A 14,881-nucleotide genomic window follows, 5' to 3' on the forward strand; every position below is an offset into this window, starting at 1 on the left:
AGGCTCATAATCTATCCCCATCTTCATTTTGTTACTCTTTTCATAGATAGTAGGATGTAGCAAAAGTATCTGATCCTTTACGGGTCATCTTAGGTGATCTGTAAGTGCCATTCTCACCCTCTTCGTCCACACGCCTCCCCCTTGCCAACCACCATGCCAACCAGGTCTGCAGTAACCTCACCTGAACTGAAACTGAGCACCGTAGGATTGTTTCAAGCAGACAGAAAGCTGTGCAGAAAAGCCACGTACCTCATCACTCATTAAAGCTCTCTTGTTCTGTGTTTTTATGGGAGTCTGATTACAAGGGTGTTGGGGGTGGGGGGGTGATTCGCAGGGGGCATGTCAGGCATATGGTTCTTGCCAGAGATTTCTGGGCCTCTTTTTTTATTTATTTAAGAAACTGCTTTTTACAATATATATATATTTAAAATTAACATTTATTTATTTATTTATTTTGTTAATCCTCACCCAAGGATATGTTTTCCATTGATTTTTAGAGAGAGTGGAAGGGAGGGGGAGAGACACACAGAGAGAAACATCAATGTGAGAGAGACACATCCATTGGTTGCCTCCCGCATAGGCCCCAACTAAGGCTGAAATCGAGCTTGCAACCAAGGTACATGCCCTTGACTGGAATCGAACCTGGGACCCTTCCGTCTGAAGGCTGATGCTCTATCCACTGAGCCAAACCAGCTAGGGCAATTTCTGGGCCTCTCAAAAGCAACAGCCCTTTCCTACAGGCACCTGTACCCTTCCATCTATTGACAGATAAGTCATAGTCACTGGGTGGGCCGACTGTGGTGGAGAGGACATTCATTGATATTACTTACAACTGATCCATTCAATAAGAATCAGGGCGAAAAGAGACCTTTTGGGGTGAAAAGGTACCCCGTCAGTAACAGATGTGGAAGAGGATGTGGATGGGTGATGGGGCTATCAGGCCCCTCTGAGTCACCTGTAATTCATTTAAGACTTTGCATCAATAACCTCACTAACCATGGAAGTGGAAAGAAACATGGTAGAATGGATGATGCCCGCCCTCCACCACAGAAAGAGGGAGCTAGGCAAATTCCCTTGATACCCATGAAGTTCCAGAGGTAGACCACTCCAAGGCTGTGCTATGCAAGGAACCCGCACTTCAGAGGAGGCCTCTGAGATATGCGAATTAATTTAAGAAGCCCCCTAAGCACATACAGCCAGCACAGCATGCCACCCCGACTTTCTCAGGTGCCTCAGTGAGTGAGCAGCACAACACAAAGTGATCCTAGTTGTGCTCTAGTCCAGCCGTCACCAACTGGTGGTCCATGAGGTCCAAAAGGTTGGTGACCGCTGCGTCTAGTCCAAATGTGGCTCTAAGGGCCTAAATCACCCATCAGCCGGAAGATGGAGAAGGGGACATTCTAGGGGTGGGAGCCAAAAGTGACCCATCAGGCATCTTTCCAGGACCTGAAGGAAAGGGAACATGTATGTGTTCACTGAGCACCCTTTATACAGATCAGTGATGGCAAACCTACGACACCCGTGTCAGAGGTGACACGCGAACTCATTTTTTTGGTTGATTTTTCTTTGTTAAATGGCATTTAAATATATAAAATAAATATCAAAAATATAAGTCTTTGTTTTACTCTGGTTGCAAAGATCAAAAAATTTCTATATGTGACACGGCACCAGAGTTAAGTTAGGGTTTTTCAAAATGCTGACACGCCGAGCTCAAAAGGTTCGCCATCACTGGCCTAAGTTATCCCCAATTATCCTGATTGCACAGAGGAGAAAACTGAAGTGAGACTCGTGAAGTAATTTACAAAAAGGTCATACAATTAAATGCAAGTGGGGCTGAAGCTAAATTAAGGTTTGTCTGACTTGTCAAAGAAGTTGATACTGGGGCAAGGAGACAGGAAGAACAGAACATGAGTCTGGAGTATCTGAAGGTACTTCTGCATAAATCACAGTTTCTATAGCTCTTCCCCACTGTCCAGTTGACAGGTGATTCAGTCAGTGACAGAAGTGGAAGAGAATGCGGAGGGCGATGGGGCTATCGCAGAGTCAAGCATGGACTAGCCCACTGACTCACTAGCTAGGCCACATTTTGGTCAGTCCACAACAGGGCTGGATCCTCCCCCGCTTCCTGAATCTACTCTACAGGGCAGCTTTGGAGCAAGCGCTTTTCTTGTCTGTGAGCTCACCCTGAGGTCTGCCAGTAAGCCCAGGGGGCAGAGAAAGTGAGAAAGCAATATCCCCATCCCTGAACCAGGAAAAGAAGAGTGCATCTCTGCTAGCAGATACCACCTGCCACTGGAGTTGATCTGTGATTTGACACCACTGAGCACCCCCCCTCCCCCACAACCTGCCTAGAAAGAGAGGCCTCCCTGGCTTCCATTCTCAGAGCATCCATCCGGACATCTAAGGGAGACTCCAACCACCCCCATCTCCAGGCTGCAGCCCTGAGACAGAATAGCTGCTCTGTCCAAGGTAAAATGTGCTGCTTCAGGTTTTTGCTGCCGCTGCGAAGACAAACAATGGTACCCAGGAAGGCAGCTGTGCCAGCCCCAGTCATCTGTCCATGCACATAAGGGGCAGGAAACAATGGGCCACTGAATGCCAGCACGCCTGGGCCATGTGCCCAGACTGGAGGCCCCTCTGCACCCTGACCTACCCACAGACTATAAGGGCAGAAAGAAGAAAGGGCCAATTGATAAAAACACGAAGGAATTCCTCACAGTTCCATCGTGTGCTCAGGCAAGTATGCACATACACACGTGTGCACACTCAAAGACACGCACACTCACACCACCCACACTGTGTTTCACCGTAACAACTCAAGAAGGCTTTACAAATCCAGTTAGAGCTGGATGAGAGTTCCTGGGAGGGGTGATGGGGTCCTTGCCAGTTCTGTCCTAGAACTACATGGGAAGAAGTCAAGCTCTCGGTTTCCAGAAGCAGCTGTATCTCGGGGCATGAATGAAGCCGAAGTACAAAGGTCACCATGAACTACCTGGAGTGATCAGGGACCTGCCACTCCAACAATCATGTAGACACTAAATTATAAAACATGACCTCCCCTGGGCACCTAACACAGCCCATTTATTCAGCAACTCTTTGCCAAGCCCCTACCATATAGCAATCCCTGTGCTAGATGATGGTGATGTAGAAAACAGGCCCAAGCCCTGCCCTACATGAAGCATGGCTTGACAAAGAAAAAGAAAAGAAAGCAAAGACAGTCTTATTGCTTCTGTTCTGGATATTCTTTATTATAACACAGCCATGGTAATAAGTTCCAACCTGAAGACCAAAGATTTATAAATCATCAATAACAGACAAAAGAAATCAAGCAACAACCCTAATAAAAATTCAATGTCCTGACTTTTTTTCCATCGCATTTTTTAAAACATGACCCTTGAATAAAAACTGCAGCTTCCCTTGCAAACAACTTTTCTGAGTTTCAGAGCTGACCTTTGGTTGATATTTCATCCAAGATTCAAGTCAAAATTTAACTCCACTGTTCTGGAATTAGACAGTGGCGATAGTTACACAACCTTCTGAATATACTAAAAAACAAAAGCCCACTGAATTGTACAATTTAAAAGGGTAAATTTTATGATATGTGAATTATATCTCATTAAAAATTGTCAACCTAACCAAATAGCATGTCCTGCTGAGCACCATACTTCCAGCTAACAGGCACCAAAAGGAGGGAGGAATTCTTGGTTTCCATTTCTCCATTTGCATGGGCTGATTCTCAGTTCTGCATTGAATATTCTTAAAGCTGCCCCTCTGGACAGCAAGCTTGGCCATAACATTGAAATCCATTGGTGATCACCATTCCATCATTTGCAAAGTATGTCTAATCAAAACCTGGCAAGGAATCGTTTTTTGTTTTTGCCTTTTTAAAATCCTCACCCAAGGATATGTTTTTATTGGCTTTAGAGAGAGAGTATGGGAGAGAGAGAGGATGGGGAAGGGAGGAGAGGAGAGGAGAGAGAGAGAGAGAGAGAAGAGTATGGGAGAGAGAGAGGATGGGGGAGGGAGGAGAGAGAGAGAGAGAGAGAGACCAATAGGTTGCCTCCTCTATGTACCCCGACCAGGGATCTAACCACCTACGTTATGTGCCCTGATGGGAAATCGTTCGAACCCACAACCTTTTGATGTACGGGATGGTACTCCAACCAAGCCACCCAGCCAGGTCAAGCAAGGAATGTTTTTACGCATGAGTTAATCAAGTCCAGGATCAGCAGATACATCCAGCAAAGCTCCCCCTGGAAGTGCTGACTCTTTGTCCATGCTTGCGTACAGCTGAGATCCTAACTACACCTGTCCTGGGAGTTAGAAGAAGGCTCATTTTCTTTTTTAGAAAGATGCTGACGGGTCACATGAAGAATGAAATTGGGGGAAAAAACTAAATACTGATTATTTAACAAAAACGATCAGGGACCTGCCACGCCAACAATCATGTAGACACTAAATTATAGAACACCTGCAATGCAGGTGTCACAGTCCTCTGAATACTGTCCTCACTTTAGAGAAAAACCCAAGGAATTCACCAGTCAGCAGAGTACAAGAGGATTTTGTTCAGCCTATAGCTTTCAATCCAGAGATATTAGCCCTATTCTTTCCCTCTTTCAAAATTCATTCTTCTTCAGGAATTTTCTCTGATTAAGTCACACAGAACCCCCTCCTATGAATCCCACATTTCCAAGGACAAAGTGGGGATGGGAGGCCAGCCCAGAAAAAGATGTAACCTTTGGAGAGAAACACAGACATGTCCTTCCCTTGTCTTTGATGTGCTGGCACCCAGGGGATAGGAACTGCTACTCCCACAGGTTCTGTTCCGAGCTGACAAAGCATGAGATCAGCCCAGGTTCCCCAGCGGGAACCGGGCCTGACTGCCAGTCTTTTTCCACAAAATCTGCCTCACCTGCCTTTAGCCCTTTCACAAACACATGACGTCACCTCAGCCATCTGAAGAATATTAATTCCTAGTACCTTTCCAGCAAGTGTTATATAAGAAGACAATTGAGGCTTTCATCAGGTTCTACCCTCCATATCTCTTACCAAGACCTCTTATCTCAAGGGTAATCAGCCCCTCTCAAAACTGTTCCCCAGGAAACAAAATGCTGGAATGCCCTGCCAAGTCTTGCTCTTTGCCCTACTTGTTTGCTTTTTCTACAAACTCAGTAGTGGGAAGGCCCTTCAAAATCCCTGTTCGAAAGAGCAGAGAACCAAAGCCCAGAGAAGGGAAAGGAATGGCCGGGGATCACACAGCCATTTAGCTGCACATCTAGGCCTGAAACCCAGGTCCCTGGGTTCCCAAGCCAATGTTCTTTCTTACTGCAAATATTTATTTGAGCTCCTCTTAGGAGCTCTGTGAATAGAAGGACAAAGTCTTCCCTGAAAGTTACCAGAGTAGTATTCGAGAAACAAGTGAAAAAACCTGTAACCAACAAGGTGAAATGATAATATAAATAAATGAGGTATGCACACTATACTGTGAGGGCAGAGCGAAGGGAGACATGTATCAGCTTCAACCCGTCCTTCAGTGACTGATTACTATTACTAATCTATGAGTAGTCAGTGTTCCAAGAAAAGGCCATCAAGCTACTTTCAGTAAAGCAGAAAACTCCTCAAAGAGTATGATTTTACCCTATTGAATACAACGTAGACATAGACATGTTAATCCAAACAGCCAAGCAATAAATAGCTACTAAATTTCCAGAATGTGTGGATGTGATAAATACTTATTGTTTTCCTTTCCTTGTATCCATACCCTCCCTTCCTCTTAGCCTATGTACTTTTGGTAAAGCTGATCCCACCGCTGCCCTCCCCAAAGATGGTGGAAGTGACCTCCAGGCCTTGTTTGGAGACCATGAGTCTGAGACTGCTGCCATCTTGCTACCATGAATGTCTGACTGAGAATAGAGCTGAGCTGAGCTGAGAAATGGAAAAAGGAAAATTGAGCTCCTGAATCAAGTCATAGCCAAATGCCAGCCTATCCATGGCCCTTTTAGTCACAGGAGCCACCTCATTCACTCCTTGTTTAGAGAAAGACTAAACTCCTTGAGAGGAAGAGTTTGTTCGGTTCGCCAACATACTCCTGAGACCCAGAAAATACCTGGCATACAGTAGGCCTTCTAATTTGTGGAAGGAAGAAAGGAGAGGAGAAAGAGAGGGAGAAGGGAGGACATAGGTCTGAACTAGCATTCTGAGGATGGGTAAAATTTCAGTAAATGGAAGGGTAAAGAGACAATATTCCAGAGGAAGATAAAATGTAAGCCAGGAGATGGGAATGTTGGAACGCAGCCCCTTTGTGAGGCCAGGAGGAGGACAGCTTAGCGAGAACAAAGAGGAGCGGCTCCGAAGGCTAACAGTAGTTTGGATTTCAAGCAGCCAGAAATGGAGGTGGTGAAAGTTTGTGCCATGATGAAAACCGAGTTGAAGGAAGATCAGAGTGGAAGAGGTCTGCTGGATGGATTCCTGGACCTTCTAAATTAAGAGATGGAGTTCGCATTAATGAGCAATCCAGGCTGAATGATCCAGAGGTCAAACGAGTAGGAGATTTCCATGAGTGGAAAATCCCTGCACGGACTACCACTAATCATTAGTAATAATACAGACTTTCAAGCCAGTGATTCTAAAGCTACTGATTCCAAACTATCCCTCTAGCCAGTGGTAATCAAACTGAACCTGTAAGAGAGACCTTTGGTTTCAAAGGTAAGACAGTTATCTTGGTGGGAAGAGGGAGGGGTGATGAACTGGAGTCCTGACTCCCTCACTTTCCTTTTGACTACAGTTCTCTCTGTGGAACTTTAAGTTTAGCATCTTCAAAACTGTCTGACCTGTGTAGCAGATTGTTCCAAAGTTATGAAAGGAAGAACCTCTCCGTCCCTTGCATTGCCTCCACAATACCTAAACACAATGCAAGTCACTTTGGAGACAAAGAGAAACTAGCCTGTGGGAAGGAAGAGGAGAAAGATGGCCCCACGATTTTCAAAAGGACTTTCAATCATCCATTAACTTTCAAGCCCCCAAATGAAGCCACAGAAAGCAACCTTATAAAGCCCATGAGGCAGGAGGTTGTGGAGGGGATATCTCAACGAAGTTTAATCATCACAACTGCTTTGGCAAGCTGCCTCAGCTCTTTCAAGTTACTCAATAGAAAGTCAAAGACAAAGGGCTCCCAAATGAACAAGCTGCCACATCAAATGCCAAAGTAGTAATTCTAGCTCCTGGGCTTTGCCTGCGATATTTGAGAAACAGAATTTCCAAGATCCAAAATCTAGAATTAACTTGTACTACAAACTAAAGATTTGGAATGAGATGACCAACAGCTCCTCTGGGAAATGTCACTTGGTCTGATGCCCCTGATTCATTGCTAGAGGCAAACTGGAAATCAGTACCCAAGGATAATAATCAACAAACAAATCCAGCAAATAATGTATTTATCTTATGCTGTCTCTGTGCAAAGATCTGCATGATGAACCATTGGAACACACAAGAAAAATGTAAGACATTGTCTTGCTCTCAAGGAGCTTATAATCCAAGTGAAAAAGGGAGGATTAAGTGCCAAAATATTCAACAATATAAAACTAAGCCAAAATAGTAATCCCAGACCATGTTCAGAGAGGAGATTAGTATAAACCAGTGTGAGCATGAATGAGTCTTCAGCTGGGGAGGATTTAAAGAGATGTACGGGTGACAAAAGAAGTGGTCACTAGAGCAAAGGTAAGGAAGCAGAGATGGGCAGATCAATATTAGGAGGACGTGAGTAGAACATTGTGACTTCAAGGTTAACTCAGAAAGTATGGAAGGGGCAGGGAATGGAAAAGCCAGAAAGGGCCAGCACGCTCCATGAGTAGATCAGATACGAACAATTCCAAAGGGGTCTGTAAACTGTGGGCAAAGCAAGGTAACAGTCTATCTAGTAAAGAAGAACAGCACAAGCTGAGTCAAAACCCAGGGATTCCCTACCAATCAACTCCTAAAACCACCAGATGTCAATTTCAACTTGTCCACTAGAGTAATAGACACTGGCAAACTGTATGTTGTTCAATATTAAAACCCATACCCTAAATTCCTAGAGAGCTGGCTCTGGAGGGTTTGCTTCATTTTGCGCAAGATCCAACTTTGGCATACAGTACTGGCACATCGTTTCAGATTTACTGGTAGTTCAACAAGCACAGACCAAGCACCAATTAGTTGTAGGGGAGAGGGACAAACAAAGATAATTATGGAAGATCAAGAGATTCACTTGGCCTTTAAAGTGTCTGTGGAACTTCCAGTTTTACTCTCCAGTCTGGAGTACTCAGGAGAGATTAAGTCTGGAGAAAAAAAAAACATTTGGGAGCCATCAGCAAGTAGATGGGAATATGAAATTAACCACCAAAATGAATGCAGCTATCCACAGAAAGCATGTAGAATGAAAGAGAAGCAGGCCTAGGCCTGCAGACATACCCATTTAAGTAGATAGGAACGTAGGCTGAAAATGAAACAAGTGAAACAACATTGTCAGTAACTGCAAGTCACTTAAATACACTAGAAGGGCCAAGAGTTGAACTTTGGCAATTCAGAATTTATCATTATTGAAAGCTTGCTATGCTGAACTCAGTTTATCCATTACCCAAAATGAACACAACTGCCTTGCCAACTGGTTGGAACAGCTTGTAACTGCTTCAGGTGCAATGGCTGTTCCTGGACCAACCTGACAGAGCCTGGCCTTGTACCCATGCCGCATGCTTCTCAATTCCCACCCCAGGGTTTCCCTGTTATCACTAAGGCATACGATTTGGCAGGACTTGCTCAGACACTAGCCATGCTATCAAGAGCATAGGGAAGTTGAAGCTCCATGAAGTCAACCCTTGACCAGTAAGAGATGAGAGCTTGCAAGTGAAATCACCTCCTTCCCCCAGTGGACTGTTCATAGATGCAGTTAGCTGCACATGGTTTCTCTGAAGATGTCCCACAAGACCAGCTTATAAGCAGTCACTTAAATTTGCTCTCCATCTCTCCCTTTCTTACTTCCATTTTCTTCTCATTCCAGCTTCCCTGTGATGGATCTCCCAAGTCAAGTGTAGGCTTTTGCCTCTGACTATTCTAGGGAACCCAGACTAAGACACTTACCATGTGCTAGGCACTATTCTAGATGCTGGGTTGATAGTCCCTACCTTGATGAAACAGATTCCAATGAAAGTATCTGCTTAGCAGTTGCCTGAGATTAGCTAACCAATTATTTTTCAATGACTTAGGCTTTTAATTCTAGCTTTGCCACTAACTACTTGTGTATATCCTTGAACAAGGCACTTACCCTCTAAGTCTGTTTCATTATGTATAAAATGGAGTTTTTAATAGCAACCACTTGAATGGACTGTTATGAAGAGTAGAAGAGATAATGTATATAAAGTATGTATTACATGCCTGGTGTCCACTCCATTAAAAGTCAACCATGATTCCTCCCACTTCACAGATAAGGGACCACTGAGGTTCAAAGAGATCAGTTAAAATCGCCTGAGGTCACCCAGATGGTTACAGATCACAAAAGGATTTGAACCTAGATGTACTTAACTCTAAAATCAGTGCTCTTAACCACTCTTTTACACCTATTTGTTTAGGACTGAGAAATGGGTTCATTTTGTTGTCTTTCATACTAGAAGTCTATAGTTCTAGGCTGGTAATATCAATTTGTTAACAAAAGGGATCCCTGCCCTGGAGGAGTAGCTCAGTTGGTTAGAGTGTCCTCCCGATATGCCAAGTTTGGGGGTTTGATACCCAGTCAGGGCAAATACAAGAATCAACCAATGAATTCGTAAATAAATGGAACAACAAATGGATGTTTCTCCCCCCACTGCCCCACCCCCCACGATCCTCTCTCTCGGTCAAAATCAATTTTTTTTTTAAATTTTAAAAGGGATCCCTGAATTTCTTCAACTTATCAAACAAAAGTCCTTATTCTCACTGTCTTAATGCTGCATATTTAAATGTATGTGTTGTGGGTAGATTGGGGAAATACTGTTTTAGCATTTCTTCCTGAGGGCTATGGCAGCAAAAAGTCCACACCACCACCTAGAGATGCTATCAACTAGAGAGGCAGCAAAGCAAAATGTGACTCTGGAACCAGACTTTCTGAACCCAAAATGCCAGCTCCACCACTTCCTTAGCTGTGTGGCCCTGGGCAAATTCCTTAACCTCTCTGTGCCTCAATGTCTCTAACTGCAAAAGTTCAACAATAATAGTACCTACCTCATAGGGCTTTTATGAGTTAATATTCATAAAATAATCTGAACAGTTTCTGGTACATTGTAGGCACTATTATTTGTTATTGTTAAATATATAAGTAAAATCTCTTTCATGAGCTCTTTGATCCTTTAACTTTCTGGACAAAAAGGTATAGAAAGTGAAAGGAATTACAGAGAAGAAATTACTGGCTTCCAAACTTTTACAAGCGCGCGCGCACACACACACACACACAAACACACACACAAGTTTAATGAAACAATACATATCCTTAGTATATGCCATAAACTCTGATATTTTCTACATCTTTCTAAATGGTGGTTGTGGCCCACTAATTTGATTTCGTGACCTAGTAGAAGGTCTTGGCCAAAAATTTAAAAGCTCTAGAATAAACCACATGACCACCAAAAGCAGAACTAGAATACAGAATCTTTAAACCATTAAACTCCTTCTTCATAGTTATTATTAAATCGGAAAGGGCCTAAGTTTCACTTCTTGCTGGAAAAGAAACTGTACATTCTGGGTCCTCCTCCCATTCTCTCCACAGTTCATGTGATCACTAGACATTCAGAGAACGCCAAGGAACCAGGGTCACTTCCTGTCTATGTAACTGTTGCCCACCATTCTGTACCAGGGAGTTTCCTGGCCTGTCCTCTGAGTTTGGTCCTCTTGAACTGTTGCCCACCATTCTGTACCAGGGAGAGTTTCCTGGCCTGTCCTCTGAGTTTGGTCCTCTTGATTTCGAGGCTGAGCAACTGTAGTCACCTGTCGAACCGTTTGGAGCAAAAAGGTTGCTGATCTAACACAACAAAACAATGTCATTATGCATTTAATAAACTGATTACAAGCAGAATACTAGTAGATGAACCTTATTAATGATTATGTGTTTGTTAGGTTTTTTTTTAAACCCAGTTCTTATCTCTTGGAGATAAATACTAACGTATTCAAGGATGAATAATGTCTGCTATTCGCTTCAAAGAAATGGAGGGAAGTGGGAGTAGGTGGGGGATACGGATAAGTAAGGCAATGAGCTGAGGATGATCAAAACAGGGTGATGGGTAGGAGTAGGTGGGGGATACGGATAAGTAAGACTGGCAATGAGCTGAGGATGATCAAAACAGGGTGATGGGTACATGGGGTTTCATAACACTTCTCTTTCTACTTTAGGCTTGAAATTTCCCAAATTAAAGGTTTTTAAATCTAATTAAGGGCATGGTTGTTGTTGTTTTTTAAAGGCTTAAGAGATTTACAGGAAAAGCAAAAGAACATGAAAGAAGCAGGGAAAAAAAATACCCAGAGATATAATACAGGGCAATTTTCTTAAAAAGAAGGAAGAACTAAATCTATAGGGAGAAAAGACATACTATATACCAGGATCTGTACATAAAACAAGACATATGATGTTTAAATATTTGAACTCCAAGGATAAAGAAAGAATTGTTTAAGAAGCAATAGAGAAAAAGCAACTTTTCTAACAAAATAGGGGAAAAAATCAGAGTGGGCTCTGATTTCTCCATAGCAACATTTGAGGCCTGAAGATAATGGAGCCACATCTGAAAAAGTCTGAAGGAGAGTTACTGTTACCCAAGCTGAGGCAAGTGGGAAAAAGGCTCAGACATCCTCATACTTGAAAGATCTCAACCTTGAGAGTACCCACGAATCCTGCACCCAGTAGATTAAAAAAAAAAAAAAGGAGTATGCAGGTCAAAATGCAAATGTTAGAAACCCTGCCAAGGAAATAATCCAGAAAGCTACAAAAATTGGAAGATGGGGAAGAGAAGTACAATGCACCATAAGAAGATGAATCACCTAATCTTTCCAGGCAAGGAATCAGCCAACCTGTCTAAAAGTGAAGATTTCGCTACAAATATAATAAAAAATATTAATAATGACTTCAGTCTCCAAATAATTTTCTTAACCTTAGAATTTATAGAAACTGTTATCTTTTATAAAGAAGAAACACTTATCAGAAGTTCAGCAGTTCTTTCACTTTCATTTCAGTATTTTCTCTCTTAAACTCAAATAAAATTAATTCAATTGTTTTTATTTTTAAAGCACATGGCATGCTGTGCTCACCAGCCACCCTTCTGTTTATGTGTATTGCATGTTAAAACTGGAAGAGAAAAGGGCTTGTATGCATGCATATAAGCATAACCAATGGACACAGATAGTAGGGGCGTGAGGGCATGTGCTGGGGGGTGGGAATGGCTGAGGAGAGGTCAATGGGGGGAAAAGGAGACATATATAATACTTTCAACAATAAAGAATTTAAATTAACAACAAAAAAACCTGGAAGAGAAAGTCCATTGTACCTCATCACCAAATCCACCGCCTTACCTTCCTACCAGCCTTCCCTGTCACAGCTCCAGTCCTAGGCTTATCTTTCTACCTGCACACTAGAATCCACCTGTTTTCTCACTCAAGGCCTTTGCTTCTAAAATTACACACTTAAGTTGACCCTTGAACAACACCAGTTTGAACTGTATAGGTCCATTTATCTGCAAAATTTTTTCAATAAATATGTAGTCGATCCTATGTGTCCCTGGGTTCCACATCTGCGGATTCAACCAACCACGGGTCAAAAACAGATTTCGATCTGTGGTTGGGAATCTGCTTATGCATTGTTGTACATCATTTTACATAAGGCATTTGAGCACCTGTGAATTTTGGTATCCACTGGGAGTCCTGGAACAGGATAGACTGAATGACAGTTACGTTTTGGGGAAGTCAAAAGTTATGAGTGAATTTTTGACTGTGCGGCATCAATGCCCCTAACCTCCATGTTGTTCGAGGGTCAACTGTATTTTCTGTATTATCATTTTCCTCTCTCTACTGGATTATTGTCATAAGCAAATAAACATGCTATATTCCCCCCCCCCCATCTTATTAAAAAACAAACATATTTCCCTTGATCTCCTCTACCTCCCCAGTTACTTTTTAATCTTGCCTTCTCTTTATGATAAAACTCAAAATGATTGTCCATATACACTGACTCCACTTTTTCTCTTTAGCCAACTATAACCAAACTCTTGCTTTTCCACTTTTGTGGGTGGTAATAGCCTCCAAATTGCCTAATTTGGCCAATTCTCAGGACTCGACTTACTCCACCACCACCAGGACTAGACAGAGGTGATGGTGGAGTAAGTGGAGTCCTGAAAATTGGCCCCAGACACCATCCTCTCAATGTCCTTTGCTGGACCCTTGTCCTCTTTCCCAGCCTCTAATGCTGAAACACTCCAGGGCTCAGTCTAAGGACCTCTTTTCTATCTCTACTTGCTTCCTAGTATATCTCTTCCAGTTCTGTGCCTGGTGCTTCCCAAATTTGTATCTCCAGTTCAGACCTCTCCTTAAACTCCTGCCTCCTATAACTGACTTAACATTTCCTCTTGGATGGCTGATCGGTATTTAGAATTTAACCTGCCCACACCTGAGCTCTTAATGCCTTCCCTTATCCTCGTGTTCCCTATTTCATTAGTGGCACCATCATTATCTTTCAGACCAAAAAGCTACTATTGACTCTTCTCTCTCTTTCTCAAGTCCCAATCCAATTCATGAGCAAATCCTACTAGCTCTAACTTCAAAATGTGTGCAGAATACAATCATTTCTTATCTCCTACACCATTTATGACTTCGTCCAACTCAGCATTTATTTTGTTCTGAATTACTGTGGCAGCTTCCTAACTGGTCTTGCTGCTACCACTCTTGCTCTCCTATAGTCTACTCCCTGCTCATCAATCACCCTCCAACAGCTTCCCAGTGGAGAAAAGCTGAAGGCTTTCCAAAGCCTTACATGGAATAGTTCCTGGCTATCTCTCCAGTCACTCTGATATGTTCAGACGCTAAGACCTCACTTACTGGTCTCCAGCCACACTGGCCTCTCTGTTGACAGAGCATGCCAAGCACACCCCCACGTCAGGCCTTTACATATGCTTCCCCTACTTTCACAGGGTTAGCTCCCTCACTTCACTCAGTTCTCGCCCAGATGTTGCCTTCTCAGAGCAGCCTTTAGGTCACTCCGTCTGAAAGAGGCCCTGACACTCTCTATGCCCTCATCCCATTTTATTTTTGTTCATGACACTTATACATCTGTTTAGGTATTTATCATCTCCTCCCACCAAAATACAAGCTTCATACAAAACATAAGCTTCATAATAGCAGGGACTTTGTTCACTGCTGATCCTTGGTGCCATAGTGCCTAAAACATAGTAAGTACTCAATGAACACTCATTGATTGAATGAATGAATGAAGAGGTCTTTGGATATAATAGGAATTAGAATAATTTACTGCTGACTTCTTTGTACTTTTCAGTTTTGCTTGGATTTTTTATAATTAGCATTTCCTTCTTTCCTTTTTTTTTAAACCTCAGAGAGTAAGGGAGAAAGAGAGAGAGAGACAGAGAAAGAGAAACATCAATCAGCCGCCTCCTGTATGCATCCCAACTAGGAATCGAACCCATGACCTTTCAGTGTAAGGGACAATGTTCCAACCAACTGAGCCACACCGGCCAGGACTCCTATTTTTTAAGAAAGTAATAGCTATTCCTTTAAAAATTAAAACAAAAAACAACCAAATGCCAGTTTAATCAAAAGTCTTTATAATCAAAGAAGAGATGCATTATCTAATCAGCTCTGCTATATTATGACAAGTGTTTTCCCCATT

The 14,881-nt window shown here is 42.7% G+C and overlaps 1 protein-coding gene across 9 annotated transcripts in view; it reads right to left on the reverse strand.

Annotated features, from left to right (window-relative positions):
• SRGAP2 (SLIT-ROBO Rho GTPase activating protein 2) overlaps positions 1-14,881 on the reverse strand; it is a 246,341-nt gene that overhangs the window by 143,211 nt on the left and 88,249 nt on the right. The window contains exon 1 of one of the 9 annotated variants that reach the window (XM_005885245.2): positions 8,446-8,466. The exons of the other annotated variants lie outside the window; for them this stretch is intronic. Coding sequence (XP_005885307.1) covers positions 8,446-8,449 — 4 coding nt within the window. The 5' untranslated portion in view covers positions 8,450-8,466. Of the gene's footprint in view, positions 1-8,445; positions 8,467-14,881 lie in introns of those variants that run through there. 9 annotated transcript variants of the gene reach the window in all.

Source organism: Myotis brandtii, unplaced genomic scaffold (assembly GCF_000412655.1).
Source record: "Myotis brandtii unplaced genomic scaffold, ASM41265v1 scaffold898, whole genome shotgun sequence".
Classification (NCBI taxonomy): Eukaryota; Metazoa; Chordata; class Mammalia; order Chiroptera; family Vespertilionidae; genus Myotis; species Myotis brandtii.